This window comes from Belonocnema kinseyi, chromosome 3 (assembly GCF_010883055.1).
Source record: "Belonocnema kinseyi isolate 2016_QV_RU_SX_M_011 chromosome 3, B_treatae_v1, whole genome shotgun sequence".
Taxonomy (NCBI): domain Eukaryota; kingdom Metazoa; phylum Arthropoda; class Insecta; order Hymenoptera; family Cynipidae; genus Belonocnema; species Belonocnema kinseyi.
In genome coordinates this window covers 131,173,042-131,183,177 of record NC_046659.1, presented here as the reverse complement: position 1 = coordinate 131,183,177, position 10,136 = coordinate 131,173,042, and the positions used below count along the sequence as shown (strand labels likewise).

The 10,136-nt window shown below is 26.1% G+C and overlaps 1 protein-coding gene across 4 annotated transcripts in view; it reads right to left on the bottom strand.

The window, feature by feature from the left end:
• Positions 1-10,136, bottom strand: part of LOC117170266 (GTP-binding protein RAD) — a 164,701-nt gene that overhangs the window by 54,063 nt on the left and 100,502 nt on the right. For all 4 annotated transcript variants that reach the window (XM_033356919.1, XM_033356922.1, XM_033356920.1 and 1 more), the window contains one exon: positions 5,911-6,126. In XM_033356919.1, the coding sequence (XP_033212810.1) occupies positions 5,911-6,126 (216 nt within the window). The remainder of the gene's footprint in view (positions 1-5,910; positions 6,127-10,136) is intronic.

The following is a 10,136-nucleotide window of genomic DNA, read 5'->3' as shown; positions in this document are numbered from 1 at the left end:
AATAAGTATAATAGTCAAATAATGCACTTGTTGATTAAGTATAGTTTAAGAATTATCATACGTTATCGATTCATAAAAAAAATCATTGCTAAATAACTGGCTGTTAATTCTGTGAATAATACGGTATTTCATTTATAAATACATATAATAATAAAATTTTATTTAAATAATTATTGCTTACAATAATGAATTCTCTATCGTCATCAAAATGATCTTAAAAATTTAGTATTTTGTTATTTAGAGTTAATTTCATCAAAAAAGTCAAGTTTGCATTTCCAAAAATAACCAAATAGTGTATTTGTTAATTAAGGTAGTTTGAACAATCATCATTAACTTTTATTTGGTGACCAAATATGAAAATTATGCTTTATTTTCAAGCAATATATAATAGATTCCATAGGAAAAACTTGATTTTTTTCACCGAAAATACCTGATGTGAATATTCGTTTATAAAAATTGGTTTTAAAATAACAAATTATTTATTAACTTGTATTAATTCAACTAAAAAACTCTTTTTTCCATAAATTATTTAAATTTATAGTGAATCAAGTGACGATTCACAACCAATCCTCACAAAACCATTTTTATCAAACTTATTTGTTTATAACAAATTCAATAAATTTTGTAACTTTGAATTGCTATTGAACATCTTTTTTGGATAGATCCTCTCAGTTTTCTAGGTATTTTTGATTGAATCAAAGCATTTGTCAAAAGCCGGTATACATCAAAGTCCATTTCTTTTCATTTTTGTTATTAAATAAATAAAAATTTTAAATCAACCATAACAGTCCCATGAGAAATTTTATTAGCTTTCATTAAAAAAAAAGTTAAAATCGGATAATAAGTGTGTTCTGAAAATAAATTTTTCTACGGACGTTTTTTTTTTCTTACTGTGGGGCGGGTCGAACATTTAAACAAACTCATTTTTAAACAAAAATTTTCTGAAAAAAATGTCAATATTGGGCACGTCGACTGAAACCTTTCAAATTTACAATTTTTCTAATTTTTTGTGTATAACATTTTTTTTAGTAAAGTTTGTGGCAGCACAAATTAACAAAAGCGCATATTTTTTCATCTTTTAAAATATTACATTTCGATAAGAAAATTGTTTATAAACTTTTTCACCCTTTTGGTTATTCACATCTGTACACTTTAAAAAACTGAAAATTTGAAATTTGTTTAATTGCCTTGCAATTAAACGAATATAATAATTTCAAGTTTTTTGAACCCACCCTACTGGATACCCTCGCCAAAAATAAACTTTATCTTTAAAACAAAGAGAAGCACACTTAAATATTTTATCTTGTGGTACTTGTTTGTCGCTTTTCTTCCTTCTTTTGTATTCTGGTCACAAAAAAACAATGCTTGTCTGTCGAACAAAGAACAATTTATCACGGACAGGCCTTAGATAGGAGAAACCGTTCTTAACCCCTTTAGATTGAACTCTCCATCCCTTGTAAGTCAATTTATGAACAGAAAAGACCCTCTTAATAGTTCAACAAGCCAAAAACTTCAACCATAAAGTTTATTTTTAAAACTTTTATCAGCGTCATTCTGTAATTCTCCAAAAAATAATCTGATGTATCCCGAAAATCTAAATTCTTGTGTGAAAAATCTTGGGACAGAAAATTTTTGAAGTTGAAAATTCCTTAACAAGAAAGGTGACGAAATTTTTAAATATTTTTTAATTTGAAAATTGCCGTTATTATGAGGGGCTACTGAAAATACTGAAAAGTAAGATTTCTGAATAATTAAATTCCCGAAGTATATAAATAATTTTTTTTTATTAAAAAAAAGTATAAAAATACCAAATTAAAAATTTCCGTATAATAAAATTTCAGAGAGTTTATAATACTGCCGAATTTGAAAATTGCTGTCACCATTAGGGTGACTGAAAAATCCTGAAAAATAAAATTTCTGAATAATAAAATTTCCAAAACATTTAAAATTCTAAAAAGACACGAATGCCGAGTTGGAAAATGCAGGAATAATTAAATTTTTGACAATTTATAATATTTCCGAATATGTAAATTGCCGTAATTATAAGGAGCGACTAAAAAATCCTAAAAAATTAAATTCCCGAATAACAAAATTTCCGAAACTATAAAATTGCTAAAATATAAAAATACCGAATTGGAAAATTCCTGAATAATAAAATTTTCGACCGTTTAATATATTGCTGAATTTGAACATTTCCGTCAATACAAGCGGCGACTGAAAAATCGTAAAAATAAAATTCCCAGCACGACTCATAAAATTTCCGATCGTTTATGATATAACTCAATTTTAATATTCCGAATAATAAAACGCACCACCAAAGTTTTAAAATTCTTTTATTTAAAAGAATAATTGAAAAACATATATTTTTGGATTTAATTTTTGTGGTTAAAAATGTGCCTAGTATTTATAAAAAAAATCTAAAAATTAAAATTTTAAATTTAAATTTAAATTAAAAAATAAAAAATAATTTTCAAGCTTTATCAGTGCTGAGTTGAACCCTGAAAAGTTTGTTTCAAAAATGTTATTAGGATCGAAGAAAATGTCGCAAGTATTTTCTGTTGCTCATAGTGCACAAGTTTTTTCATATATTGTTTAAACATAATTTTTATACAATTATTGGTATTTTAAATTCAAACAATAATTTTCAAAAACTTTAAATATTAGATGATATTTCTTTGTTAAAAATATTTTATTTTTGTATTTTCAATAACTCAATAATTTTTAGTGAAAAAAAAATTCTTTCATGTTTAAGTTCGACTGAAAATTTTCGTAGAATAAAATTGAAATAGAAATTTCCTGAACCGAAAAATTCACGATTAATGTAATTTTCAGCATTTTACAATATTTTTACATTACAAAAATCCGGAAACAAAATTACTTGCATTTTGAATTATCTTCAACAAAAAAATTGAATTTTTAACAAACTAGTTTAACATTTAACGAAGTACTTTAATTTTCCACTGAAAAAAAAATAGTTAAATTTTCACTTGAAAAAATTAATTCTCAATAAGAAAATACAATTTTCAACAATATAATAAAATTTTTTTCCAAAATGTTTGACTTTTCAACCAAAAATGACAAAATTTAAAAAAATTAGTTATTATTAAGGATTTTAATTTCTCATCGAATACTTAAGTTTTCTCATTTTTTTAGTTTAAAAAACTCATTTTTAACTAATTATTATTTAATTGTGTATTTTACTGTGGATTAAAAGTGCATTTCCTCGTATTTAAAGTAGATTACCATGGATTACAATTAAATAAACTGTGGAATAAAAATGGATTACTTCAGAGTAATGGTATTGTTTCGAATTACTTGAATTACTCTCGATTAAAAATGGATCACTCCCGCTTGTAAGAATTTTTGCTGGATTACAAATGTATTCTCCGAATAAAAACTGGATTACCTTGAAGTAAAAGTATATAAATCGAGATCACAATTTTATTCTTCTGAGTTACATTTAAATTAATTAGACACAAGTGGATTACTTTTTATTAGAAGCGGATTACTTCAAAATACAGCTATTACGTATTAAAAGTAGTTTAACTCATGTTAAAATTGAATTACTCGGAATTACTCGGTATTATTTTAATGTTTCTGGAGTACAAGTGGATGCCTAGATTTCCAAATATATTAACCCGAATGAGAATTAGGATCAACTGGATTAAAAGTAGATTAATCCATGCAAAACGTGGATCACTTGGATTACTAAGGAACACAAGTGAATTACTCAGACTGAAAAGTAGATCACTTCGCAATACTAGTATTATTTGTAATTACTTTAATTAGTCCGGAGTACAAGTTCATTCCGCGGATTACAAATATTTAAAACCGATTTAAAACTGGATTACCCTTTATTAGAAGTAGATCACTCAGGATCACAAGTGGATTACTCACGTATAGAAGTGTGTTTTTCGCATTAAAAAAGTTTATACTTGAATTTCAACAGAATTTCCCTGGACTTTAAGTAATTTGCTCGAAAAAAAAGTGGATTATTCTGGATCACAATTAGATTACTCTCACTGACAGGTGGATTTTGCGCGATAAGAAAATATCAACCTGAATTAAAACTGAATTACTTTTTAATAAGTAAAGTACTCCAGAACACAAGTGGATTACCGCGGATTACAATTGGATTACTCTCACTTACACGTAGATTTTTCGCAATAAAAAAAATATGAACCTGAATTAAAACTGAATTAATCTGAAATGTAAGTAAAGTGATCCAGAACACAAGTGGATTACTCTGGATCACAAAAAGATTACTCTCACTTACAAGTGGATTTTGCGCGATAAAAAAATATCAACCTGAATTAAAACTGAATTACTTTTTAATAAGTATAGTACTCCAGAACACAAGTGGATTACTGCGGATTACAATTGGATTACTCTCACTTACAAGTGGATTTTTCCCAATAAAAAAAGTATGAACCCCAATTGAAACTGAATCACTCTAGAATATAAGTAGTCCAAATTATAAATGGATTACACTGGATCACCATGTGGGTTACTAAGGAACTGATAAAAACGAATGGATTACTCTGATAGAAAATTAAATTACTTCGGAATAGTAGTATTACTTAGAATTGCTTTAATTACTTTGAATTACAAGTTCAATTCTCGTATTAGAAATATATAACCTCGATTTATAAATTGATTATTCTGGATTAGAAGTAGATTCATCTGGATAAAAAGTGGATTATTGTCCTATAGAAATTGATTTTCCCCATTAGAAATATATGAACCCTAATCAAAACTGAATTAATGGGGATTTTAAATAAAGTACTCCCGAACACAAGTGGATTATTCTGGATCACATGTGGATTACACAGGTACACATGTAGATTACTTAGAGAAACCAGTGGATTATCCAGGCTAAAATTGCATTACTTCGGAATAACAGAATCAACCAAAAATACTTTACTTGCTCCGGAGTTTATTTCTCGGATTAGAAATATATAATTCTGAATTGTGAGTGGATTACTTTGGATTACAAGTAGATTACTCTGTACCACACGTGGATTGCTCACGTATAGAAATGCATTTTTCGAATTACAAAAATATATGAACTCTGAAAAAACTTCAATTACACCAGAGTACAAGTTTCTTCCTTAGATTACAAATATGTAAACCCGATTTATAATAAAACAATTGAAACTGAATTATTCTGGATTTTAGTATAAAATTTTTTTAAACAAATGTAAATTATTTTTGAAAAACTTTATGTAATTATTTAAACAATTTTTTATTCCTTATTTTTATCATTTTTGAAAATTCAGCTAGAAAAGTTCACTTTTTTCACATTTTTATCATATGCTAATTTTTGTTGAATAATTACCTAATTTTGATAGATTTCTTCTAATGTTTAACAAGTTTATATTTGTTCAAACAAATTTTATTTTCTGAAGCAGTTATTTTTAGATAACTAAAAAATGAAATAAAATAGAACGAATACATTTAATTTCGATTTAAAAAGTATTTTTGAAAAATTAATTATTTAAACAAATGATATTTATTTTAAAAATTAAAAAGTGGTTAATGTATTCTTTCTATAAACTATACAGTCTATTTTATTTCATTTTTTTCGTTTTAGAAAGAAGCTGCTTAAGCAAATAAAGATTGTTTAAACAAATAGAAATTAAATAACATTAAAAGAAATGTATCAAAAGTATGTAATTATTCAACAAAACGTAGCATAGGATACTAATTTGAAAAGAAAGTTAATAACTCTGTCTCAATTTGTAGAAATTTTGAAAATAGGCAATAAATAATTCATTGTTTAAATATATGTTGTTTTTTTTTAATTTTTGGGGTTGCCCTCTTGAGTAAAAAAATTTTGCCCTGAATTTTTGGGCCACCCTGCTGGTACATCCTCAAAATTATTTAAAAATAACCTTAAAAAAACTTTACCTCTTTGACGATCGTAGGCATTAATACACTCGCTCGTCATAAATTGGCTGATAAGGGCTGTTTTTCCAACCCCCCTTGCTCCTAATATGACTACCGTGTAGGAAATAACTTCCTTGGGAGGTGAAACTGGTTTTGGTACCATTTCTTGATCGGCTGGTGCCAGGGAATTCGACCTCGACCTTCTTCTCCTAAAAGAGTCCCCTCTGTTTATTACACCTGCAACAATAACAAATTATTTTTACCTATAATTATCCACTACAATGTATTTCGATTAATACTAATTAAGTTTTTACAGGGTGGCTGAAAAAAATATTTATTTATTTATTTTTATCAAAAAGATTACTTTTCGACAAAAAGTATGATTTTTGCACAGAATATTTTTAATTTTAACGAAATAATGAGATTAAAAAAAAAGAGTTAATTTTTATCCCTGTTGGAATTTTCCACTTAAAAAGATGAATTTTTGAAAAACAATGAGATTTGCGACCAACGAGATGAGTATACACTTAAAATGATTTAAAAAAATATTTTTTTGACCTGATAAAATCAATTAAATAAGTTCATGTTAACTGTTTTTTTATACTAGTGTAAAAGAAATATTTTTTGAATACAGATTTTTATTTCTAAATTGGGAAAAAACTGATCTGAAGCTCCGCTGGGATCTCAACACAGACCATAAATCTGAAAGACCCCGATTCAAATCCCAGGGGAGAATAAGAGAAATTTTTGCACATTTTACCGAAAACAATCAATATTGGAAAAGTATTAATTTTACACTAGCAGAAAAACAATAATTGAAATCAAATTATTTAAAATGATTAATCTTTTACTAAAACTGTTTATTTTTCAGTTTAAAAAATGAGTTTGCATTATAAAAAATTAATTTTTGATTGAGTAGAGTGATGAATTTTAAACTAAAATAGTTCAATTTTCAAGAGAATAATTAAATTTTAATATAAAATGTAGCATTTTCAAATATTTCAATTTGTAACCAAATACTTAAATTTTTTGCTGACAAAGGCGAACTTTTATAAAATAAAATAACATCAATCGAAAACAATTGAATTTTCATATTTAATAGTTGAATTTTAACAAAAACAATAATTCTTAACGAAAAATGTTATATTTGATATCTCATACACACACTAAAAAAGAATTTTCAAAATAATAATAAAATTTTTAACTGAAGATTTGAATTTTGGAAAAATTATTAAATATTCGACAAAATAGATGAATTTTCTAACCAAATAGTTGAATTTTCAACCTAGAAATATAGATTCTCAACCAAAAAGATTCATTGTCAAACAAGAAGATTAATTTCCTACAAAAAAAATTACTTTTGTCAGCCTTCAAATTTTTAACTCAAGAAATGATTTGTTAACTAAAATGAGAAATCTCTAACCAACCACGATGAATAAAAAAAATGGTTAGCTTTTGAAGTAAAAAGGTGAATTTTCAAACCAAAGAATTAATATTTTATCACAAAAGAAGAATTCTTTAAAAAATAATTGAATCGCACTCCACGAGGATTCGAACCCCCTACCTCAACTACTTAAACTAGTGTCGTTTGGTAAGCGTCAACCATCTTCTAACTAAAAGTTGTGGAACTCAATGTTTCTTCTAAGAAAACATCTTTCTGATGATACTTGAAAATTTTCGAGCGACTTTAATATACCATTTTTTATTTATAAAAATTTTAGAATTGAATTTTACTTATTTCAAAAAAGGCTCTATACTTTTTTTTTAAATATATTTAAAAATGTTATAAAATATCTAAAAGTAATAAATAATAAACAAAAATTCTCCACAAAATGCGCAGTTTTCAATTTATTCAACTCTTTTATTGTGTATAATACTCTCTTACTCAATTTTTAATGAAAAATAAAATTTCTTAAACAACAATATAAAATATGTGAAAAAGCGAAGTAAGTTTCTCTTATTTAACAAGGGAGTTAACACTTGTTGCTTATAAATATTTAAAATGCTTAAAAACGACCCAAAGGTAAAGAATAATAAAGAAAAGTTGCATGTTCAAAAATTCTTTAATAACATCAATGAAAAAAAATAATGTCCTGCTATACGAAAATTTACATAAACCACAAAGTTTTTAATTTGTCGAATGCTTTGATCATAAATTATTAACTAAGATTTGAATATGGAATTTCTTTCCTAAAATAACAATTTAAAATATGCAAAAAATAATTGAACTTCACTTATTTTACAAAGAGCTCAATACTTTTATCTTTAAAAATGTAATCCGCTTAAAAACGATCTGAAGCTTATAAAAAATTAATAACTTTTCAGTTGGAAAACGCTTTAATAACCTCAGTGACAAATATTTTCTGATTTTTAAAAACCTCTCTAAAACGCACGTATGGGAAATATTTATTTGCTCCCTCCTTGCATTCTCAATTATTTTATTTGAAAAATTCTAATTGTCAATTTTTTAATTATTCTTTCATAAAATGAAATGCATTCTTAATAAACTTTTTAAAAAAGTTATTACATTTTTTAAAAATATTTTGCTTTATAAACGCATAACATTTTTTTAAATTATCAAGAAAATGTAATAATTGTATTTTTAAGCATTTTTTAAACCTTATAAATTTGTTTTATGCTGTCATATATTTATTTTTCATTATTTACAAAAATGTTTCACGGTTAAAAAAATTCGAAGTGATTTAATTTAAAGTAGATTAATACATACAAATAATCAGCGAAAAAAATTATAGACGCAGTACATTTATAACCTTTAAATAATTTTAGGAATGAAATTACTTTTGAGTCTTGCATAATTATTTCAAAATTAATAACACTTTTTTTTTAATCCATTCGAAAATTTTTAATGCTTACCCACAAAAACTTACCGACGCAATAAGCTTCTAATTTTTTAAATAGTTTTGTGAGTGATTTGATTTGTGTGTCAGCGTAAAGTTTGTAGTTTATCAAAGTTGCAAATTCCTATCTACATTTGAATAAATAAAATTGATTATGTGCACCAATGTTTTGAATTTTATAAATATTATTGAATTTCAATATAATTGTTGGCGGCGAAAAGAACCAACTTCATATCATGTTAACTTAATAAGATAATTTTGCTGTAAGAAGTAAATTAATTTAGACCAATATATTAATTTTCATAATATGTGTGCGATGTCTATTGTATCAAGTCTACAATTTTTATACTAAAAAGACTGATGTGATTCTGTTTTGATGACACAGGTAGTTTCAAAGTAAATCTCACATTCGTTTCAAATAAATAATTATTTGAAGGAAAATATTCAAGCATTATTTTAAGAGAAATTATTTCTTCGCTGAATAAATTAATTTTCTCGTCTCAGGAACATGAACATTGTTTTAATTAAAATAATATTTAAAATAAGTATATGAATTTACTCGGATCAAGAATTTTGTTAGAGTTTCAGTTACTTATCATGAGAATATAATATTCTTAATTCAATATTTTATTAAACTTCACGTAAATAAGTATAATGAAACAAATTAACTCAATAGTTTTTTGCTTAAAGTAAATATATTCTTGATTCAAATAGTTGTTCTGATTCTATTATTTTCTTGATTCAAAAAATATCGGTCCCTTGTAAAAAGAAAATACTTGCTTCTTTCAAGTAAAATCAGCCAAGTAAATTAGCCTATTTGATTCAATGCAAATTTTTTTTTCAGTGTAGAATAAATCGTACGAATTTTAGACTCTTACATAAAAAAATTACAGTATTTCTCAGTCGCTGTATTAAATTTTGTAATGGATCCGAATAACGAAAATTAGTATATTGCTTTGAAAGAAATGAAACAGAATGTTGAACATTTCGTGACGAACGCCTTGCAATCTTTCTAAACCACTATACGAAAACTGGGGGTCACGTGATGTTGTGTTTCACGCTGGCGCATGGCAAAAAGAAAGACGGAGAGAAGTGTACGAACGCGCACTGTTACATGGACTTAATATACTTGTTAATATATATGTGTGGATACGCTCGGATGGTCGATCGCTGGCTACAGTAGGTTTGTTTACAGGCACACACACACATATTGAAAATACATTTAGAGATTTCGGAACCGTGTGGAAATAACCCCATTTGGCCCTATTACAAGTCGGGCACTAATCGGGGGCTAGTCGGGTTATTAATTTTGACAATGTACACAGTTGGGGACTAATCGGGGAATAGTTAGGCTTTTCCTTGTCAAAATTTCAGTCGGGGCCTCGTCGG